Source organism: Sebastes fasciatus, chromosome 13 (assembly GCF_043250625.1).
Source record: "Sebastes fasciatus isolate fSebFas1 chromosome 13, fSebFas1.pri, whole genome shotgun sequence".
Taxonomy (NCBI): domain Eukaryota; kingdom Metazoa; phylum Chordata; class Actinopteri; order Perciformes; family Sebastidae; genus Sebastes; species Sebastes fasciatus.
This window is the reverse complement of record NC_133807.1, coordinates 9,310,973-9,334,747: the sequence shown is the minus strand read 5'-3', so window position 1 is coordinate 9,334,747 and position 23,775 is coordinate 9,310,973. Positions and strand designations below refer to the sequence as shown.

The window sequence follows — 23,775 nt, the reverse complement described above, 5'->3', positions numbered from 1 at the left end:
ACAGTATGTTCGGTGTACTGTATTCTGCAGGCAGAGCTCATTGCCACATATTCTGTTACAGTCCAAAAGGCTTTTAAATGATTTGAAGTGGGCCTGTGTGGCTGAACTGGAAGAGCAGGACACTATGACTGTAGAGACGTGGGCTTAATTATAAAAACACTGTGCTAAGGCAGCGTATCTTTGTTATTTAGTCTCCTTTGCGACGATCTATGACATGGTAACAATGGATTCGGTTAGACATGAGTCTAAGTTATCTTTAAAGCTGAGCCCACTACAACTTCCAAAAGATTGAATAGCGGACGTACCCGACGCCGGGCCATCGGATTTTTAAGAAGTTAATTAAAAGTCGATACAGCGTTTTGGAGAATCAATACAGTAGACATACTAATGTGTATCGATATTTTCTTACACCCCTATGTACCAGTGATAGATTTGCCTCAAAATAGATTTTATTGAGTGTATTTGTGAGAGTCAATGTGCGCCTACACATGAATTTCTGGAGGGAGATTTCCGGAGAGAAGAAGAAGAGAAAAAGTCAGAGAACGTATCAAAAATGTAGTGCACAGAGCACATTGGACAACACCTAGGTGCTAGCTGTTCAAACTAAACAAAACTGGGGGGTCGCGACTCTAAAAGGTTGATAACGACTGTGCTAAGGGACTATATGAAAAATATTAGGCGGGAAAGGGGGGGGAGAAAGGGGGAATATTATGTATTTTCTCCGAAAAACGAGGGCAATCTAAGGCTTCATTCCCACCAAATTAGGCGCTGCGACAAAAACACCAGCCCTCCCATTCATTGAATGTGGATTTATGCTGCAATGGTTGTGACCACAGGGGATGTCAGGAAAAAAATCGTAGAAAACTGGAAACAGAATCAACTTTTGCACGTACGTAACCCAACGTCACGCTACGGTGGCCAATCACATATCCTGCGATTCAGGGCTGTACAACCCAGTCATGAGGGATTACAAAGACGTTAATCGTCGTGCCGTCGTTTGTCGTTAAATAGGCCACTTAAGTGACACTCCCACACCGCCGCACAACGCTATGCTAATCGCCGCAACGCATGATTTGGTGTGAGTGCAGCCTAAGTCAAGGGGAGGATCCACTACATTAATAACGCTGGAGAGGGCCTTGCTTTTTTGAAAATTTAACCATAAGGCTCAGCCCCTCCTCCCCACCCCAATAATTTCCGTACAGTGTAACACCTCAACATTATGCAGCATAATGCCTTTTTGTCTGTCCTATCTTTGACTAATTCCCCCATCATCCCTCCTTTCTACTCTCCCACTTGTATTTCTTCTACTCTCTTATTCATTGACGTGAGCGTCTGGGACTCGGGGTCTGATCAGGGCCAAAGGAAATGAGTGGCTACGTCGGACTCCTCTCCTGTTACATAGAAACCATAGGAACCGCCTTTGTAATTAGAAATTCAATTATACAAAAGGCTCCTAGAGTAGTGCATAAGAGCATGTACGTGTGGATGACATGAGGTGCGCCGTGATCAGATGTATGTTTAATGTATTCCTCTGTCTTTTCTTTTCTCCCTCATCACCCTCGTTTCTCTGTCAGAAGCATCACAAGACCATCAGGATGACTGGAGTCTGCTCCTTCTTTTAAACTGGACAGTAAAACAGGATGCTTTACGGTCAGTCAGATACTGGAATAGGACAGAATGTGGATCAAAAAAGATTTGCCAAGAGGACAAGTAATTTGGGTGAAAAGGGATTTTTTTCCAGGATCTCTTTGTTAGCTAATATGATGTAAATGGAGCAAATACAGTGGAAGAAGAACTAGAATACTTATTTGGTTGGATACATTGTGAATAGGTTTCTTGTACTCGTTTCTTTCTTTGTTTTTTTGTTTTTTTGGCTTATATCAGCAGGGTAATTCCTGTTTAGCCTGCATCCCATGGAGCTGGTTTGGATTCGGTGTCTTTTTGTTCAAGGACACTATGGCGATTAAAGATCAGGACAGAATCTGTGTCACAGCTACTGCAGAGGTGATTGAGAAGCATATAGACGACTGAAGAAGAAGAAGATATGCAAGGGAGGCTGCAGTCAGGTTCAAGGTTTATGTCTTTCAGGAACTGCTCTTTTTTGGTTGTTTTTTTTGTAAATCCTGTGGAAGACAATCACCCGGTTAACAATGACAGCTCTTTGGATACCACTAGCAAACGATGTCAGAAGCAAAGGAGTACAACACAACAAATAATTTTCTTCATTTGCCCATTTGGATTTTTGGATGTGAGAGTGCCATCTTTTCTGCTGATTCACAGTAATAGACGAGACAAAATGCAGCACAAGCCAGATATCTACAAAGTTCCTGAGATCTAAAAAACACTTTTTGAGTATGTGGATTCAATGGACTTCTGCTCCTGCCTGGTAACATGCTGAAGGACTTCAGGAGATTCAATATAAAGACAATGAGTAGAACCCATTCCTTTCTGTGTTTTGCCTTTGTGATGAAGGGAACACCCTGGTAGCTACAAGGATCAAGACAAACACTCATATGGAAATATGAGCATAATGATGTGTCCAGTAAATTAAACAAAGCTACAGTTTTGGATAAAGAAAGCAGGACTTTCATTTAAAAAGGGCCATGATGTGACAGGTTCCATCCCACAAGCTATTTTGCATTCACTACTACTGAGTGTGGCTAATTATGAAAATATATACCATCCAATATGACAGACTGCAAATGAAAAAAGTCAAGAGATAGTTTCACTACCAGAAGCATTACTCTCCAAATAACATAGCATAGTCGGTGTACTGTATGTGTACAGGATGAGTGTCTGTGTGCCAATATGCTTGTTCATGTGTTGTAGACGTGTTTGTAGAGTGTAAGCGATACGCCAAAATAATCAACGTTGACACATCTGTAGTTACATTCTGAGTGATTAATGGAAACTGTTTGAACTGTTTTATGAAGTGATTCTGTTACCACGTGGAAACTCTATATGAGGTCGGATCGGATTTGAGATTCGTCTTACAAAACATACTGAATGAATGAATGAATGAAGGCATCACAGGAGGTCAGAGGTTAGAGGGAAGACACTTGACAGGTAACTAAAATCCAACAAGACAAAGTGATGTGTGAGGTAGAATGACAGAGGTGTCAAAGCAGATGACGCTATAGCTGAGGCTCATTATTTTCAGCGGTGAAAATTGTGTCACAAAATGTTTTTTTAAAGTACTTTGGGGGTCACTGGCAGCTTATCAGCAGCATTTCTTGACATTGTTCTCATCACTTTTTACAACTGGAAGAAGAAGACTTTGTGTACTGCAAACTTTGGTGAAATGTGTTTCCATGAAGCAGGAAACTTTTGGATATGTGGGGATGTAAAATTTTGAGGAAAATTAGTTTGAACCAAACGGCTCCTTTTAAAAAAATCCCTTCCAGTAAAAATCAGTTTTGATCAGTGTTCAAACCTCTTACACATCTTGTTTTCAAGCAGGCAATTCAGGGATGCCCGTAGACTGAAATTTTAATACACATGCACATAAAACACAGTTTGATACTGACTGTGACTTTGTAGGTGATGGATTTCTGTAGTCCCTCTGGAGAGATCTGCAGCAGCTCTGCCACCACTCTGATCTCCTGAGCGCTCACCACTGACGCCACCTCCTGGCCATCAGCCTGTCGTGCAACACAGAAAGAGAAACAGAAAAAAACACTTAATCTGTTGTTGTTCTAGTTACATATAGCCAATGCTTTTTTTCCTATTTATTTTCATAATTTTTTTCCATATTAGAGTTTACTTAATTTTTTATTTTTAGCTCATTATATTTCCCTGAATATTATCTGGGTGGCCAAAATAAAAAAATAAAAAATGCATGAAAAATATATGCTTTACATGTACTACACAGGTATTTGGATTGCCTGTATCCTCTCCAATCAAAAAATGTAAAAACAACAATAAAAAGAAAGAAAGAAAGATAACTTTGGAAGCACTACCTCATATCTCTGAAAGTAGACGTTGCCCAGGTGCAGTATGGAAGAAAGAACTCTAAAGATGGCCGATTGGTCGTCAGGGGTGAAGTGAAGGATCTCCATGGCAGCGAGCAGACGCAGGAAGTCCTCTGCGTCATTCTTTCCTGTTATCCCACAATCCCCCCCCTTTATGGAGAGAAAGGGCACAACAGCTTGGAGTGAAGAGTTCTCTTGATCGCAGTATCTCCACATGACATTCCTGAGAAGTCCTGAAACTGCACTGTGTCTTCTACCTGGTTGAGGTAATAGTAGGTCTCAGCCTCTTGTAGATAGAAAGCCTGCCTCTGCTGCGAGGGAAGACCTGCCAGCATCTCGTAGAAGATGTGATAGTTCCTCTCATCTTTGGCCTTAAGGGGAAAACACAGATTTAACACTTTCACATACAGAAAAGTAAAAGATGTATAAATGACCGCTTGTGTATGTGTCTGCGCGAGTCACCTGGAAGACAATACGGGACTTTTCCAGTAGATACTGAGAGGTTATGGCACCACTGATCACCCCACTGGACAGAGAGAGAAACAGCAGAGAGCAAATAAGAGAGGAGAAGAAACACAAAAACAAGAGTAGAATTCAATAATAATAACCTTTATTTAGATAGCTTTTAAAAACACAGTTACAAAGTGCTTAACAAAAACACAGTATCAAAACATTAAAAAAATGTAAAGTAGGTTTTTAAAAGTGATTAAAGAAGAGACGGGAACAGAGACTGGAACATTTGTGTATCTCTTTCATACTCACTCCTCCAGAGAGACCTCTATGTATTTCCCGAAGCGACTGGAATTATCGTTCCGTACAGTTTTGGCATTTCCAAAAGATTCCAGGAGAGGCGCTGCCTCAAGTATCTACCAAATGTTCAGACACACAGTAAATGAACAATCTTCGTCAGCTCGGTGACAAAATGTCTTGCTCTGACAGTAACAGCAGCCGGTTACCAGCGTAGTTTAATGCTGGTCTATAGCACACATACATAAACATGAGTTAACTTAGATGCTGATCAGTCAGATAGTTGAAGAGATGCTAGACCGATTTTTATAAAGCAAGTAAAAGAAAATCAACCATAAAACACAACATCTCTAACGAATATTATCACACACCACAGCAAAACACAGCAGCCTGCTATTCTTATGACCATTATGTGAAGATGAGTTGTAAAATGTAAAGCACAAGTCATGCAGGGAACCCCACTACCTCAATCTGCACCAAAGAAGAGCCAGCAGGGTGACAGACATGGAAAAAAGACACAGAGTCATCCTTCAAGACGGGAACATGTGTGTGTGTGTGTGTGTGTGTGTGTGTGTGTGTGTGTGTGTGTGTGTGTGTGTGTGTGTGTGTGTGTGTGCGTGTGTGCAGCAGTTTGTGCATGTCAGGAGTGTGTGTGCATACCTGCTGCGCAAGATTGCATTTGTGATGTATTGCTGCTAGGTAGCGAAGGACTAGTTTGGTGGCCTCTGTTTTCCCAGACCCGCTCTCCCCACTGAAACACAGTAACACACACGCACTAGACATCAATATGACTCAGTAGTTGATACATTATATATAATAAATTGTCCCAGTGCTCTGTTTAAGAGGTAGCAACAATTTTCTGTGCATGTCAGACTTGCAAGGATATTGTGAAAACGAGTGCTTAAAAGATGACTTTGGTATTTTTCAACCTGGACCATATTTCCACTTGTTTTTGTGTCTAAGTGACTAATGGGGGACAACGCTTTCTGAAATTGGTCCAGTATTGAGGGAGAACGCTGCAGCCTCCAGTCGCTAAACAAGCTGTAATGTAATTGTTTGGGGCAACCTGGCACCGTCATTTTACGTCCATTAAAAGTGCTCGTTTTTGCCATGACAGAATCAGATTGTGATTATAAGTGTCTGACAACATTATGTATGAGAAATTAAACCTTTTTCTTATTTCAAAAAGTGTTGTCCCAATTAGTCACTTAGACTCAAAAACATAGGAAAATAGGGTCCAGGTTAAAAAATACAGAAGTTATCCTTTAATAAACTGTGCTTTTCATAAGCATGGGAAGGGATGACATGATTGCCGGCATTTACATCAGTTAAAAGTTTAGAGTAGCTGCTAAACATAACTGGCCATAGCAAATTAATGGCGCAGAAAATAACATAAATTAGCACATTTAAATATTCCAAAACTCACACAAAATTAGGCTACGGTATAAGGACATCCACAAGTACATTTATGCAGGTTTTTAACACTGCTATCCTGTAAATCCGGTGTTTTCTTATTTTGTTGAAACTGAATCTCAGTGTCCTCTTGTGGGCAAAGAGCAGCAACTAACCCACTGTGGACTTGATATAAAAACAAAAGCTCTGTGCAGGGAAAATACACTCACCGGCCACTTTATTAGGCACACCTGTTCAATTGCTTGTTAACACAAATAGCTAATCAGCCAATCACATGGCAGCAACTCAATGCATTTAGGCATCTAGACGTGGTGAAGACGACTTGCTGAAGTTCAAACCGAGCATCAGAATGGGGAAGAAAGGGGATTTAAGTGACTTTGAACGTGGCATGGTTGTTGGTGCCAGACGGGCTGGTCTGAGTATTTCAAAAACTGCTGATCTACTGGGATTTTCACTCACAACCATCTCTAGGGTTTACAGAGAATGGTCCGAAAAAGAGAAAATATCCAGTGAGCGGCAGTTGTGTGGACGGAAATGCCTTGTTGATGTCAGAGGTCAGAGGAGAATGGGCAGAGTGGTTCGAGATGATAGAAAGGCAACAGTAACTCAAATAACCACTCGTTACAACCAAGGTATGCAGAATACCATCTCTGAACGCACAACACGTCGAACCTTGAAGCAGATGGGCTACAGCAGCAGAAGACCACCCGGTACTAGCAAGGTGTACCTAATAAAGTGGCTGGTGAGTGTATACTGGAAGGTGCTGATTCTGAAGACAGGCAGATGACAACAATAATAATAACATGTTGAATAAAACACCACAAAGTACTTAAGTAATTAAGGCTGAGCTTGTTATAGGTTTAAATTATCTCGCTCATATGGACTGTTTATCCTGCTGTTATATTATTTCAGATTTAACAATAGAAAATGTATGAAATCCATCAGTTGTTTATTCTAAGCATTAATATGCATTTTGCACGTAAGCTGTCATGTGCATGCTTGTATAGAGGACAGCCCTTCCTACTGAAAATACGTTCCCGCACACAAGGTGCTTCTGAAACCTTTATTCGTAAAATGTTATGGATTCACAGCTCAAAGATGAAATTTTACATGACATTTCTGATACTTTTACACACTACTGATAAGACCAGTCACGCTGGCTGTGTGAAATACAAAACTTCAAACCTTCAAATGATGAACTGTACTACTACTACCTACTCCTATCTACTATCTACACATACTTTTTTGACAAAACTAGTGTATTTAGCATTCTTGAATGGTAGGCGGGATGAACTTTCTTTGCATACTGGGCTGCAAAAGTATGATAATCTATTTGCTAAAAGGTAAAGTAATGGAAAAACCCAGTTATTTTGATTGCAAAGTGGAAGCTCATTAAGAGTGAACATTATCCGCGCTTTGAGCACCACTACACTCAGCCTTTATTAATCACTTAGAGCGTCCATTATACGATCCTTCTCACCTCCCTACTGGTGTTCGTGGAGTGTTTGACTTAATTGACTAAGTGATGTGAGACCGAGCTAATCTTGCATTAGGCAAGGCCTCAATTCCACTTTTGCGTTAAACCACCCGAAACGCTCTTACGCACACACACACACACACATCACTGCCAACAGCTTAGCGCTAAATACCACCATTATGTAACCTTGGCCAAAGGAGGGCAGGAGTGTATGTGTCTGTCCGTGTAGTTAGGGACACCGGCACCTTGACCACATTCCAGCATAAGGTTTCAACTCACGGTCTGGTTAGCTAAAAACCGGGCCATTACTGGTCACTGTACACCAGACCTCAGTTACCCCTAAATACGCACTCAGAGACTCACACACAAACACAGGGTTCGCACATGTAGTTGGACACACACACCTCTGAAAGATAATCTGCTCCTGGCCCAGACCTGGCTGGGCTTTCCTTACAGGTGTCTCCTTCCGAACACAGCTAGAGTGTTCCAGGTGTGTGCGAGTGTGGCCGTTTGTGTATTTTCTATATGATTATTTCTGGAAATTTCTAAAAACACACATCGATGCGCAAGTGCGTGGATGTTCTGTATACGTGTCTATGCTTTTACATCTGAGATAGATGTAAACGGGCTCTGAATGTGTGTGTGTTTGTGTCAGTTTTGACACGGAGCGAGGCGCCTGTGACAGATAAACGGAGCGCAAGGGGAGTGAGGGATTGATCTGTCTTAAGTTTGCTGGCCAAAAAAACACAGACAGACACTCATGAATTTACAAACACTAATCCGACTGGAGATGGAAACCGAACTGTCCAAGAAGCTTCTGTGTATATACCAAGGTTAAACCGTCACAAAACCTTGGAAGGTTACCAAAAAAGAACTTGCTGCACTACGCACTATTTTTATGTAACTCTTATGTATAAATCCTATAAGGTTGTGAACTTTGATGTCTGGTTTACAGATACATGGAAAGTGATTCAAAATTTGTATTTTTGTGAAGATTATGGAGGGAGCCTCTTACCTGATTATTATGACCTGGTTATGTTTGGCATCCATCATTTTGGAATAAGCAGCGTTTGCGATGGCAAACAAATGCCTGAAGGAGAAAGAGTAGCTGCTCAGATATCTAAAGAGATGAAAGCACTGAACTCAAGTCTTCGTCTCTTCTTTTCTATCCTTATCTTCTGTATTTCTAACCCTCTTTTTTCCCTTTCCTACATAAATTATTAATCTGCACCATAACTGCTTCCTTAACTTAAAACATGTCAGCTTTCCATTTTACCTTTTATTCTTCTTTCATTGCAATTGAGCCAACAAAAAGCTTCAAAATAGAACATGATAATTAGTAAAACTTTATAGTAGGGAAGAAACTTGTAAAAATTAATCTATTCTGTTGTGTTTTTACAATATACTATAATATAATACTGACAATTCTAGCACTTGGTTTTCAGTTTACTGTCCCCACAGTTTGAGAGTGAACATGACTTACGGAGGGTTCTCTCCCAGAGCACAACCCTTGTACAGCAGCACCATGTCCGTCCCATAGATGTTGTACATCTTATAGGGGTTCACAGACACCAGAATACTACCTATGTATGTCTGAAAAAACAAGGAAGGAAGAGAGAGAGAAGACAATAAAGAAATGGAAGTCCAAAAAAGAAGAAAAGAGATAAGTAGAGAGGTATTTAAAATCAACACATAAACTCAAAATAAATTGATTTGACGTAAGATTTATAGGTTCAAGAAATGTTCAGTAGTATAATGGTTGTATGTAGATGGTCGTATGTTGGATGTGTGTGCTGCTCAGATACTTGCATAAATAAGCTCTCGCGCAGATCTTTGCCTCAGGTTAAGCAGAACAGCCCCTTCATGCATCTCCCTAGACAGAAGCAGTAGAACAAAGGCATTTAAGGATTACAAAGAACTTCTCTAATCACTCCACCATCAGGACCATTTTTGCACTGTGCTTAATTCAAATCTAGCCTTTCTTCACCAAGGATTTTGCCAATCTCTTTGATCAATCTTTAGGCATGTCCCACCACTGCAACACTGCAAACTTCTTGGCATGCAAGACTTCCACATTATATATGCAGTAGCATTTTCTCGTTAACTCAAGTGTGCGTGAGTTTTTTTTTTACTTACTCTAACTGTGTCATGTCTTCCACTCCATCTTCCTCCCGTTGCTCCCGGTCAGCCACGGTGGGCAGGCTTCTGATTGAGTACATCTAAAATACACGCATACACACTCAGAAATGAGGACATGATGCATGCACATAGCGCTGTGCACAAAGGGTTCACGCATTAATACATGCACACACTCACATGGAAATATAAATTCTTTCTCTTTCGGATGATTCGAATCTTGTTTGCCCTTCTCTCACCAAAAAATGCTTTACAAATTTGACCTTATTTGCTCAATGTGCCCATCACCTATTTTAATCATATATTCTGCTCTTTCAAAAAACATCACCACATTACTCCCCCTTACTGAAAATCCACTACTGTGCCAGGCTTTCACTTTAACATTACACTTGCAACTGCAAGATTACACCGTAAACATAAAGACTTACAGTATGGTACCCAACATTAGCTATTGTGTCTACTTGTAGTGTGAGTCATGTATTCAAAACTTTTACCTTGTCATACCAGTGCCCCTGTGGTTCCCCCTCCCTGCTGAGATTCCACTCCCCTGGTTCATGCCCTACTGGGCCTTGTCCCATCAGGCTGTAGGGGTCCAGCAGCTCCCCGTCTCTATACATGGACCACTTATTGAGGTTCTGCACTGTGCCGTGAGGTAAAACCCTCTCTGCGCCCCACACATCCACATCTTGCTGCAGTCCCAAGCCTTCAACTCCAGAGCCTTCTGCCCAGTGCTGTCCAGGCCCGGATCCCTGGACCTGGGGTGACACTACAGCATATGAGGGTAGGCGGAAAGAGGCCCCCTTAAGGTGAGCGTTCTGCAGGGCACCAGAGAGATTAAGTGAGCGAGGTTCTGGGGTGCTAGGGGCACCAAGCCTTGACATGATATTACCACCGGGGGGACGGTAATTTGCCCCACGAAGGTTTGGGTTCTTTGATAAAGCATTAGACAGGTCAAGTGTTCGGGGTGAAGCAGTGGGCTGAGGGCGGGTCATCAGAGTTCCGTCAGGCAAACGGTAGGTGGCAGATCGGAGGTTCTTGTTGCTGAGAGCGTTGGAAAGGTCAAGGGAGCGTGACTCCGCGGGATCTGCAGAACCAGGCTGCCTCAATAGTGATGTGCCTGGGAGTCTGTAGGAGGCACCTCGGAGGTCGGTGTTTAACATTGCACCGGAAAGATTAGGACCGGAGGAGGCAGAGGTGGAAGCTTGGTTCCGTGAAAACAATGATGATCCTTCTGGGAGCTGAAACTTTGCCTTACGCAGGTTAGCATTCATCAGAGCGCCAGATAGCCCCGGTGATGATATTGCACTCTCAGCATTCTCTTCTACTGGATGTGTTAGAAATGAACCATCTGGTAATCGATAAGAAGCCTTACGAACATTAGGATTGAGAAGAGCAGAGGAAAGCATAGAGGATGAAGGAGTGACAGGCTCAGGTGCTGGTTCGTTTCTTGTAACCAAAGTTCCATCCGGCAGCCTATATGTGGCTTTACGTACATTGGGGTTCAACAATGCAGAGGACAGCATGGAAGGGGAGGGTGCAGGTGTGGGCTCTGTCCTGGTTACAAGACTGCCATCAGGCAAACGATATGTGGCTTTTCGCAAACTGGGATTGAGCAAGGCAGAGGACAGCATAGAGGATGAGAGAGGTGATGGAGCTGGGGAAGGTTCAGCAGGTTCAGTTCTGGTAACCAATGTGCCATCAGGTAGTCGATAGGTGGCCTTTCGCAAACTGGGATTGAGCAAGGCAGAGGACAGCATAGAGGATGAGAGAGGTGATGGAGCTGGGGAAGGTTCAGCAGGTTCAGTTCTGGTAACAAATGAGCCATCAGGTAGTCGATAGGTGGCCTTTCGCAAACTGGGATTGAGCAAGGCAGAGGACAGCATAGAGGATGAGAGAGGTGATGGAGCTGGGGAAGGTTCAGCAGGTTCAGTTCTGGTAACAAATGAGCCATCAGGTAGTCGATAGGTGGCCTGTCGCAAACTGGGATTGAGCAAGGCAGAGGACAGCATAGAGGATGAGAGAGGTGATGGAGCTGGGGAAGGTTCAGTTCTGGTGACCAATGAGCCATCAGGTAGTCGATAGGTGGCCTGACGCAGGCTTGGATTCTGCAGGGCATTGGAGAGCACAGAGGGTGACAGCCTCCCACCACCACCATCAGTGGTAATTGGAGACTCAACAGGGCCCCGGGACATTTTCAAAGTGCCAGCAGGAAGCTTTAACATGGATCCCTGGATTTGAGAGGTCCGCAGTCCACCAGAGAGAAATGAGGAGGAACCTTGCTGGGGTGTGGTGGGAGGAGGGGCGGGAGAGGTAGGAGACATGGGGGAGAGGTGTCGCTGAAGGGGTGAAGCATAGGAAGCATTACGTAGCTGGGAGTTAAGCATAGCTGAAGACAAGTGTGAGGAGTAGGGTACAGAGGGAGCAGGAAGGGCTGCTTCCTGAGGGGGTGAGAAGACATTTGTATAGACATTGGCATTGCGTTGTAGAGGAGACGAGTAGGAGGCACTACGCAGGCGGGAGTTCTGCATCAAAGCATTGGATAGACCGAGAGAGGCATACGGGCTCCCCTCCTGGCTCACTTGTGCATCAGCTAATATCTCCCCCTGGCCAACAGGTATAGGGGAAGGGCCTCTCTGTAAAGGTGTTGTGTAGCTTGCATTCTGCAGATAAGGGTTCTGGAGTGCGTGTCCCAAATAAGGTGATGAGGGTGCAGGTTGAGGTAGGTTTTGGGGGTAGACTTCATACTGTGGTTGGGGGGAGGAGGGTCTTTGTAAAGGAGAAGAGTAAGCAGTGGTGGAGTAAGGGATGGAGGAAGGAAGAGGATAATGAGGAAAGGGAGCACCTACAACCTGAGGGTTTGGTAAAGCATTTGTAAGCATTGGGGATGGGCCTGGCTCCATCATTGTGTAGTCATAATGGGTGATACTCTGAGATGGCTGGAGAGTACCATGAGGAAGACCGGGGTGAGGTACTGGAGGTTGAAAAGATGTTGGCCCTAGACTCTGGGGACTCATAGCCCTGTGAGGAAAGGGGGATGGTGGATGAGACATATAGTGATTGGGAGAGGCTGAACGGGAGGGCAGAGGAGATCGACGTTGCAGTGGTTGTGGAGATGGAGGTCTACTCTGCAGCCTACGCACTGATGGCTGGGGAGAAAGAGGGCCACTATGTTTCAAAGAAGGCTGTGGAGAGACAGGAAGCCCTGGAGGAGGTGCTCTGAATGACTGCCTAGATTGAAGAGAGGACTGATTTCTGGGCATACGGACTAGCGGCTGCCCCCTACCTACAGGTCTGTGGAAGCCTCCTTGGGGAGTACCAATTCGCTTTGATTCCCTTAAACCTGTAGGCCGGGAGCCTGCCCTGGCTAACATGGGTGTTCCACCTACACCCCCCATCTGTCCTGAGGAAGGGGCTGGACCACTATGGATAGAGGACCTGAATGGGGCAACATGCTGAGTGACAGGTGGTCCATGTCTACTGCGTCTCTGTGAGTAGGGGTTAGCTGGAGAGGGTTTCACGGCCCCCATGGGCACATGACTTCGGCCTCCAGCACCACCTCTCAGACGGCGAGTAGAGGTCCGGGTGGGGAGGGGGCGACTGGTGACACGTGATGGGGAGGGAGAGGGAGGACGATGGGGGGAGGTGGGGCGGAAGGTTTGGCGGGGAGACTGAGATCTCTCAGGCAGAGGGGGGCTCCGTCTTTGTGGGGATGGTAGGGGAGGAGAAGGGGAATGCCTTAACTTGGATGTTTGTTTTCTACCTTTGAACAAATGCGGTCTGGTAGATGGCAGAGGCACAGCATCAGGAGGGGGTTGCTGTCTAAAAGATAGTCTTGGGGAAGGTGGGGGACTTGCTCTCTTCCTCAGCGATCCCCGGGGTGAAGCTAGGGGGCTAGAAAGGGGGGATTGGGGTCGTACAGTTGATGGGGCCCTGCGTAACCCAACTCCCCCCCGTCCTCTAGACAGGGATGGCTGAGCTCTAATTGACATCCCTCTCCTCTGGTGTGATGGAGATGCAGGTGAGCTGGGTGGCCTCCGCCTTTGGGAAGTTGACATTTGGCCTGCCATTGAGGCCCGATGAGAGGGCCCTCTCCTATGTAAGCGAGGGGAGAGATAGGGGTCGGGCTGAATGCCTGTTTGGAAGTCCATGTGATGTGGTAAGAGGCGGGGTGAAGGAGGTGCCATTGCCCTAACTGATCCCTGCCTAAGTGACAGCTGTGGGGATGGAAGGGGACTCATTCGTCGCACTAGCCTAGGTGAGGCCACTGGTGAATGCAGTGGTGAATGCATCAGTGGAGGCATTGGTGGCTGTATTTGTGCGACCATTGGTGACATATAACCCATCTGTAACATTTGTGGGTCTTGGGGAAAGGATGGCTGGTACACTTGGGAGGCCAATTGTGGTGGTAGGGGAGATGGCGACATGTGGCTGAGAGAAACAGAGAAAGGAGGATGAATAGGCTGAGGGAGAGAGAAGTGCTCCTGTTGAATCATCATAGCTGTTGGTGAGGGGGCTTGTCTACGAAGAATGGGGGTTTGTTGTTGATTCATGACAGTGGAGTAATAGGGCTGTGCAGGAAGGTATGCGGGAAGAGGCTGCTCATATTGTATATCTGACATCATGTCCAGATTGTTGAGGTCAAGAGCTGGGGAGGGAGGGGGGAACATTGGGGAGGAGGGATGAGGATATAGAGGAGGAGGAGGTGGTAGGGTTTCCACCTCTAGTCTGTCTTTTCCAAATAGCATAACCTGGGGCCTGGGGACCCTGAACTGCGCTGCTGAAAATGGCTCAGCAAGAGGGTAAGACAGCTGCTCCTGTCCATATAGCTGTCCTGTCTGAGCTGGAACCAGCCCAGCATCCATATAGAAAGGTTGCTGATAGGGGTTATAAATAGCAGCAGGGTCTGTATATCCCAGCATTGGGTCATTATATAGGCCGGAAACAACATCATAACCATCACTCATCATGCCATATGGGTTTGACATCCCATAGTCATAACCCATATTGTTGTCAACGTAATCTCCATACAGCTCAGGGTCATATGGGTCATAGAAACCATCCACGGCATTACCATAGTAACCATAAGGCTCTGGTTCCACTGCATACAGCATTCCATCTTCACCATAGTAATACTCCATCCCTTCATCACCATCGTAATCTTCATACTCATCCTCATAATAGCCATAAGGGTAACCGTAGTAATCCACGTCATCCTCATAGTACAACTCATCATCATAATAAAAGTTTCCCTCATCATCATAGTAACCATATTCATCCTCCCACTCATCATCGTCATAGTATTCCAGTTCCTCTCCATAAGCGTCATATGGGTCATAGGCCATGGGTTGTCTTGAATAGCCTCTAGGTCTCTCCCTGTTGTGGTAATCTTCCTCATATCCATACTCATCATCATACTCATAGGCTTCATTGTAATAATGAGTCTGTCTCCCTCTAGTGTCCCTGTTAGCAAATGACAGATTCTTTTGTCCCCGTCTTCCTACTCGTGCCCCCAGCTGACCATGGCCCTTAGTACTCAGGAATCTCCCTGTCAACCAGTTAGATGCTGCAGCCATCCTTCCTAACATCCAGCTTTTAGTCTTAAACCCCAATCCTGTTTTCTTTTTCCCAAACATGCCTTTGAACTTCCCTCCCAGTCCCTTTGCATCTGATGCCATTTTCCCCCCCTTGGCCCCTAAACCGGATAGATTTATTGTCTTTTTAGGTGGTGTGGTTTCTTTTGGAGTATCACTCTTTTTATTAAACATGCTAAAGCCAGACAGACCTGGCTTTTTGTCAGCTGATTTACCTCCAAACCCAGCAAAAAGCTTGCTGGTTCCCAGTAGTGGTTTACCACCACCCGGGGTTTTTTTTTTCTTGGAGATTCGTAGGAAGAGACGGGAGGTGCTTTTGAGGTTTCTCTTTGGTTTTGCTTTCTCTGCCGGCTGTTTAGAGGGAAAGCTAAAAGGAGAGGACTTCCCTGTGATTCCAGAGAGGGCTTTGGATGCTCCTTTGAGGTGAGACCTGGCATCCAACGTCTTCTGTGGTTTTGCTGCACTTGCGCTCTTCTTCTGTCCCTCTGCAGCAAAGCCCGCCATGGCCTTGGAGGCTCCTTTGATGTTGACACCACTCATCTTTTTCAGGTTTACTGCACCCATTCCTTTCTTCATCTGTGCCTTACCCGTCGGTTCCTCCTCTTCCTCATCATCAGACGGAGGTGGGTGTTTAGGAGGCTTAAAACCCTTCACAGCCATGGCCTTGGACGCACCTTTCAGAGCTGCTTTCCCTTTCCCCTTCTTAGTAACCACCTCTTCCTCGCTGTCTTCATCCTCTTCTTCCTCAGTCTTCATCTCCTCTTCTTCTTCCTCTGACCCCTCCTCTGACTCGCTGACAGGTTTCTTTCCCTTTCCCTTCTTTCCATCATCCTTCCCTTTCCCTTTAGCTGGTGGCTCCTCTGCTTTCTTTCCCCCTTTCTTGTCATCCTTTCCTCCCTTCTTTGGCTCCTCCGACTTGCCTTTCTTGGCAGCTGATTTCGAGTCACCTTTTTTAGGTGGCATGATGTCTCCTTACTCAAATCATTCTAAACAAGAAGAGGAAGAACAAGTTCCCAAAATGTGCTAAAAAAAGGGTCAGTGTCAATGTTGATATGTACTCTTGAGAAGAAGAGTCCAAATAGTAGCAACATCCTCTCATCCCGAATACTTTTCATGTCTTCTCTCCTTTTTTCTCCATCTGATCCGTCCTTGTGACACCCCAGAAACCCCAGCACACTCTGTCCCAAGTCAGTTCTTCTATAATGCACACAGAGACAAACTCAAACCACAGTACTTCAAAACACGATCTAGTAATGGAGTCAGAATCTCAGCCATCAGTGCTCGCTCGCGTTACAGTACGTCTTCAAGCCTCAGCAGCAAAGCTGTTGTCTCTGTAAGTAAAAAGAGACGACAACCTTCTTGGAGTGTTACATTTTAAAAAAAAGGGCAGATGCTTCTTGAATTTAAAATGTTACATATGAGAAAAAATAATCTAACTGGTCACAGTCTCTCTCAGTTTTACCCACTTGTTGCCTCTGGCTCACTGAGTTTTTCCACTGAAGTCCATCCAGGATAGCAAAAATAATTGTTCCTCTTTATAGGCTTGTAAGTAACTTCCCAGGGTCACACGATGAATAAAAGACCCTGCTATCCCAGTGACAGAGTCTGTGTAGTCCTTTGTGTGTCTCCCATTGTTAGTGCGTCCTGTGAGTCCGGCGGTGAATCCTCATCTTGGCCGCCGCACCAACTTTGGCAGGACGTCCACCGAGCAAGGAGAGCCGATGTGCGTGCGTCTCGGCCTTCAGGGGTGTCCTCCTCTTTGTCTGAGAGTGAATGTGTATGTGTGTCGTATCCTCCCACATCCACGTCAGCTTGCCTTTCTGACCTCCTGCAACCCTCTGCATCTCTCTCTGGTTACTGCGGCTTCATCCATCCCCTGTTCGCCTCAACTTGAGGCCTAATCATATCCTCAGCTCTTGTGCATGCACATATGATCATATGTATTGTATGACTGTGTATGCATATGCATCAGAGTGTATCCGTATGATATAGTTGCAATGGGCACCTTAATGCACTAGCTATACTGCCTCGGGGTAACCCTATCTGCAGGCTCGCTCCTGTATGAATAATGCAGGCTGGCTGAGCTGTTGCTAAACTGTGTCTGAGAGGCGAAGCCACGCAGAGCCAAAACACACACACCAGCGGTAGCAGCATGGACCAAGGCTGAGAGTGATGCATGCTAAAATGTCCACACAAGCATTCAACAGGGTATGCACGCACCAACAGTACATACCAGAATGTTTGATGCAGGAAGATACAACTTAAGACTTACATGGGTTATACAAATACAGCAGTAAAATGAATAATTATGGCAGTACCTATTGTTCTAGTCAGTGTTGCACTCCAGCTAGCTGAATTCATTAACTTACAGCAACTTTCCACTTACCTAAATCAGGAACTACCCCTCAGAATTCATATATTAGAGCCTGATTTAGAGCTCAAAAAAGAAAAGAAAGCGCCATTTCTTGTAATTTTCTTCATCTTGACACTGCCATAATCCTCTAAATGCTCAGTCTGTTTCATGATCCTAAAGTGGCCATTAGGCATCTCTCTAAATAGCATCATTAATGTGATTTAATACCTATAAGGTCCATTGGAATTAAACTTATAAAGGATAATCCAAAAAATATTAAACCGTTTAATTATTTGTCTCCTCATTAACGTGGCTACAAAACACACACACACACACACACACACACACATATATCTGCCCTGTCAGTAGAAGAGCAAGTTGTAACATGGGCGTGTGTGAGGTGTGATGATGGCATTACATAATGATGTTAATTCATTGAGAACGGTCTGATGTTAGCTCATTGATGATGATCTGATGTTAATTCATTGATGACGGGCTGATATTCCAGGAGGTCATCTCAGTGGCAGATATGAATGTTTAATGGCTGCCCTACGCAGCATGGATAAAACATTCATCGCAGGTCGCTCTAAATATATCACAAAGGGTCAACCCCGCCCCGGCCTGCTCCCCAACCAATATATTATACATGCAGGCTAGTGTCAGGGGTTAAAAGCCAGACACCACAGAGCAAACAGACAGAAGAAAGAAAAACAAACATTTTCTGATAAAAGCAAACACAAAAAATTGACATCACTTATGTCAATTACAGTTAACAGGTCCACCTCCAACTTTTCTTCCCGCCAGCTGGGGTTGGATAGTCTTGACCTAAGATAAGATCTGAGCAGAAATCTGTATCATGTATCGCCAGGAGCAGAGAACCATGACAAAACTCTAAACTGTCTGCAGGGCTGCACAGCAATAACAACAACAGCAGCTGTTGGTATCAGCTAACTGCAGACTGAGATAAGGGGATAAAGACAGCGAGTGGGCACAGAGGAAAGTTCAAAAGTTCCCTTCCTATCTCATCAGACACACACACACAGAGAAGGTTGTTGGTCACCAAACGGGTAGAGAGACACACAAAGAGATCTATTCGATATGTGTGATATGTATCTGCTGTCTGACTGATGTGGTCTGTTGACTGAGTTGAACTGGTAATGAATAGAGAGCGGATGACAGAGATGGAGGAGGTTGGGGAAGGTAAGGAGGGAAAGGGAGACAGAGGCAAAGAGTGAGGCTGATGATGAATGAACTGCAGATTACATAAATGCTGAAAAGATGCGAAGCAGAAGAAAGAGTGGGAATGAAAAGAGGGAGAAAGACAGAACGGGACTCAATGAGAGGAATTGATAAAAAAAGGATGTGAAAGAAGAAATTAAAAGTAAAGAGGGGGAACGACAGGACTAGAGAAGAAAAAAAATGAGAAAGATGGTTATAGTGAGAAACAGCAGATGGAGGGATGACAGAGAGTGATATAGAGGGACAATAGAGTGTGAGTGAGAGAGTGAGAGATGAAGGGGAGAGTCTCTTCATCTACATGCCAATCACTGACAACACGCTTTCAGCAGACGCACTCAGCGACACAAGACTAATAAAGGAGATCACCTGAGCAGAGCGCAGCCAACAGGCTCATTTAATGACTATGGGCACACACTCAGGCAGGTAGGTCTCATAATGGAGATTGAATGTTATCACTGAATCATCTTGAGAGACTAGAGATTGACAGCTACACACACACACGCACATTAATTGGGGGGATTGAAAGCATGCCGCGTACACACCCATATGCTGCAAATGCAATACATCTGCACACACGCACCGCACATGATACATCACACACACTGGAGGCTTGAGCCAAATGCATGTCATATATTTTTCATCTACTTAACAACTCAGTTTAGTGACACACACACACACACATAATATTACAACCTCATAATAAATCGCTTAACGAAAATGGTCCGAGCCAGCTAACCCTGAACAAGAATAAGACTCTACATGCTCACAGAGACAATGCTGATGTTTAGCAGGTATAATGATGTTTACCATCTTAATTTTAGCGTGTTAGCATCTTAACATTTGCTAATTGATACTAAACACAAAGGTTGCGTCCGAAATTCCGTACTAACATGCTATTATTTTGTACGTTAAAACAGTATGTGAGATTTTTAAGTATGTCTGAAACCTTAGTATGAAACCAATGATAGGTGAAATATTACAGTATGCAACGTTGGACACTACGGCGGCATAAATATCCCACAATGCAATGCGGTAGTGACGAAAACGTTCAAAAACGGACGTTGACAGCTCTGTAACATCAATAACGCTTCAATTTAACGTATAAGATTTCACTTTGCTAGGTGTAATATATATTTTATATTAATTCCGACTTTGATTCTCAAAAACTATCGTTTTGGTCACGAGGTTGGTTACCATGGTTACACGTCTCCAAGCAGCATGGAGGCGCTCAGGAAATGACGACGTAAATTACTGCTCGGTGTGTCCGAAAAGATACATACTACTGTTCATTCACACAAAAAGTATAATAAGTGTAATAGTACACAAATGGAAAATGACAGACGGAGTGACAGAGAGCGTCTTTTCAGACAGAGAAGGTGAGGCAGGAGGATGAGGAGGCTGGACTCAGGTTTCCTGTAAGCCTTTAAGCCCCATTCAGGTCTTAACCTTCGTTGCCAGATTACCCAGTGACTTAACAATGGCGAGATGCCAGCGGCTGCCACAGAGGATCAAACACCAACACTTGGCTGGATAGACTGCTATTAATAGACCTGAAAATGAGATGCTCTCTTTTACCTTAATGTATTTTACAAGTGAATTGAAATATCGGTGCTTAGTGGCAGTATAACACGCAAATACAAAAATCAATCTTCAAGATTTTTCGGCTTTGAAACTTTACATGGGCCGATCCTTCGATTTCTAGATCAATACAGTCACAAACTACTTGTGAGAAGGGGGCAATTTTAGGCATTTAGCTGATGCTGTGATGCAGAAATCCCACAGTAACAAGATATATTACTGATAAGGTGATGTGACAGCTCACCAAATAACATTTTCCAGGACAGGGGCGCTTGGCAACTAAAATGTTAAAGGGATACTCCACTGACTTTATGCATGAAGTTCACTTTACTCAACACAAGGAGTACTACACAGCCTGTGAAAACAGATGTATAATGTCTTCTGTGGGTCTGGAGGGAGCTTTTCAAGGTTTTAAAAAACACAGCTGTGGGCTTTAGACCAGAGAAAGATGCTTTGGAGTTGCTTTATGGGAAATGTAGGATCCAGCATTTCTGGAGCTAGGCTTACACTAGGGATTAAAAGTCTTGTGCTGTGTTCACACTATGAGTGAAAAAAGCAACAAAACGGCCAACCGTGGCCAGCTACGTTGTCGCAGAGTCGTCGTTGAAGTGTTGGCTCCAGTGTTTGATGACATAGTTATTTTGTTAAATAGCACAGGGAACTGGCGAATGTAATTTTTTTGCTTGATTGGTTGTCACCTGACCGCATCATTGGAAAGCTGAAAAAAGTGCTGGGTGTCAGTTTGTAGCTTCATGTTACCGGTTTCCATTGAAAATAACTTGTATGACACAGTAACAGGCTACAAGTCATTTTCAATGGAAGCCAGTAACATGAAGCTACAAACTGACGGCCAACATGACGCAATACAAATCAAAGTTGAGCTGACCTCAACTTTTTTCAGCGCTCCAATGACTCAATGAAGCATCAACCAATCATATGTTTTTGTTTCACTATTTCTGGTCCTCTCTCTCTCCCCACAATTCCTCTTCCGTTCCCTCTAAAAAAATGGAAGAAAAACATATTCTTGCCGTTAGTCAGTTCCCAGTGCTATTTGACATCATAACTACGTCAACAACTTCAGCTTGAGCAACACTTCAACGGCTTTGACTTTGATCATTCTTTTTTAATGTCTCTTGCGAGTCCCCCAAATTTATAGAAGTGCAATACTAAATCACTGTAGTATCTCTTTTACATAAACAACTTTGGATGTCAAGTCTTTGTCAACAGCAGCAAGAAGACTTATCATTCCTCTGAGTTTCATCAACACAACTGTCATGTGTACTTGGGTAGCCAGCTGTGTAGTCTTTATGAGCTTTTGAAGTTTGAAAAAATTCTAAACAATTTTAGTCTTACATTTTCAAATCCAATTGAAACATATTTGTTGTGAAAACACAGCATCAAAAGCATAACTCCTCCATGTTTCAGCATGGAGTCATTTGACAGATGTTAATTAACTTCATGCAGATTCATCCAAAGAGGAATTTTATCTGTTAATGAATATCAACATTTATCATGTAAGTTGGAAGAAAATAATACAGTGAATTATGTATGCAGTATTTGCAAATAAAGTAATCAGTATTCTTCTTTGTATACTTTGCCACTTTGTAAAAATAAGTGATAACATAATTTTAACATCTGACAACAACAGTTCTCCCTCTTTCTATTTCCCCGGATAGTCCAGGAATAATGTAACTTGACCTCACAAAATGCAACAAAAGCTATTTTAGTTGTATCGCACCCCTAAAGGTATCCTCATTGATATACAAAATTAATAATCTGAATGCAAAATCCTGAAATCTGGGAAATTCAAAATTCAAACTGGGACCAGATCTCGGTAGAATATATTAGGACAAGACCAATGATGTGATCATAATAAATTCTCATCAACACTGACGGACTGTATGTTTTTTTTTTTTTCAAGGAATAAATACAGCATGGTCAAATCTAGCATGCACAACAATGTAGGGTTGTACTGTCACAAAAACATATGGCTAAAAAGGCGCTTTTGGTAGGATCATATTTAGGCAATTTTCAAAACTTTCCCTTCATACAATTCATTAGGACTATTTTTCTCAAATTCAGAACATATTGAGAAAACAAAATCCATTGAGTTTGTTTTTGTTGCAATTAGTGTGAGGTTGACCCACATCTTTAGGTAAAATGCTGGGACTAAGAGGTGTCGCTGGGCTGCTTGAACATCGCTGGTATAAACCCACCTGAGCTACAACAAGCAGACAGACAGAGACAAATTCTAAAAATGCAAAATATGAACTGCCACATCCTCTCGTGGCAATATACATTATTTCTATAATTACAGGCAGCGTTTGGGTTTGGTGCAGCTTACCTTATCTGTTTTTTTGAGTGGCAGATGTTGATATTTTGAGCTCTTATATCCACCAAAACGTCTGATGAATCCACTCGCTGTCTGGAGTAAAAATCTAACCTACTGGCTTCTGGCTGCACTGTCCCCTGCTCCTCTTCTGGACCCTATGTTGATGTTTTATAGCCCTCTGCACAAAAACACACACACACACATACACAAACCTTTCCTTAAATTACACAGCCCATCTGGACACACAATGGGCCCTCAATGGTAATCATACCCTCTGTGGCTTCAGCGAGGCTTCAGTGATTACCTGTACATCTACAGTAAATAATGTACAATAATGAGTAAAGAATGGAGTTGGTGCAGCTAGAAGACTACTCTTTACATCAATCCATGCATCAGTAGTGCAGCGATTAGGTTTCTTAGTAAACATGCTGCACTCCTACCCTTTTCCCCCTCTGCGCAAGTGCCTAAGTAAACAATTGTGCAGGTCCATTGTGCGTTAATGGCAGGATTACACACACACAAACACACACATATGACACTATCATCCTCCCACACTGGCGTCTCGACGTCAGAGCTCAAGAGTGATTTGTTACGTAAACCCCTTTAGTCACAATAGATTGGGGAAATGTGTGTGTGTTGGGGAGCCTTATCAGACCTCCTCACATACACACATGCCACAAAAGGCATCTCAGGCACACTCACAGCATGTGGGTAGAGCTTTGTTAAATGTCACCCCGGAACTAAATACTGTCTTCCATACACTACATGTTTACAGGGTGCGAAACATAGACTGTATATAAGAAGTGGACGTAGTCACCGTGACGTCACCCATTGGTTTGTGGACTCCCCTTTTGAAGGCATTTTGGCCTAAAAGGAACGTATATTGCTAAGAAGTGAAAGGCAATTGTTTGTTCCATTGCAACGTCAGCGCCCAGCAG

The 23,775-nt window shown here is 43.7% G+C and overlaps 2 protein-coding genes across 8 annotated transcripts in view; both read right to left on the bottom strand.

Annotated features, from left to right (window-relative positions):
- Positions 1 to 23,775, bottom strand: part of LOC141780186 (unconventional myosin-XV-like) — a 63,975-nt gene that overhangs the window by 33,754 nt on the left and 6,446 nt on the right. For 6 of the 7 annotated variants that reach the window (XM_074655305.1, XM_074655308.1, XM_074655307.1 and 3 more), the window contains 10 exons: positions 9,745 to 9,827; positions 9,418 to 9,481; positions 9,092 to 9,201; positions 8,624 to 8,698; positions 5,379 to 5,469; positions 4,734 to 4,837; positions 4,434 to 4,497; positions 4,229 to 4,342; positions 3,960 to 4,121; positions 3,528 to 3,641 (listed from right to left, as the gene is read on the bottom strand). In XM_074655305.1, coding sequence (XP_074511406.1) covers positions 3,528 to 3,641; positions 3,960 to 4,121; positions 4,229 to 4,342; positions 4,434 to 4,497; positions 4,734 to 4,837; positions 5,379 to 5,469; positions 8,624 to 8,698; positions 9,092 to 9,201; positions 9,418 to 9,481; positions 9,745 to 9,827 — 981 coding nt within the window. Of the gene's footprint in view, positions 1 to 3,527; positions 3,642 to 3,959; positions 4,122 to 4,228; positions 4,343 to 4,433; positions 4,498 to 4,733; positions 4,838 to 5,378; positions 5,470 to 8,623; positions 8,699 to 9,091; positions 9,202 to 9,417; positions 9,482 to 9,744; positions 9,828 to 22,849; positions 23,016 to 23,775 lie in introns of all 7 variants that reach the window. The other variant, XM_074655310.1, reaches the window with a different exon arrangement.
- Positions 9,835 to 13,741, bottom strand: LOC141780189 (uncharacterized). The gene has a single exon (XM_074655315.1). It carries the CDS (start codon positions 13,731 to 13,733, stop codon positions 10,218 to 10,220), a length of 3,516 nt encoding a protein of 1,171 aa, XP_074511416.1. The 5' UTR covers positions 13,734 to 13,741; the 3' UTR covers positions 9,835 to 10,217.

Bases quoted from the DNA above. Each gene is read 5' to 3' on its own strand.
- LOC141780189 (XM_074655315.1), bottom strand. From the start codon at position 13,733: ATGTCAATTAGAGCTCAGCCATCCCTGTCTAGAGGACGGGGGGGAGTT.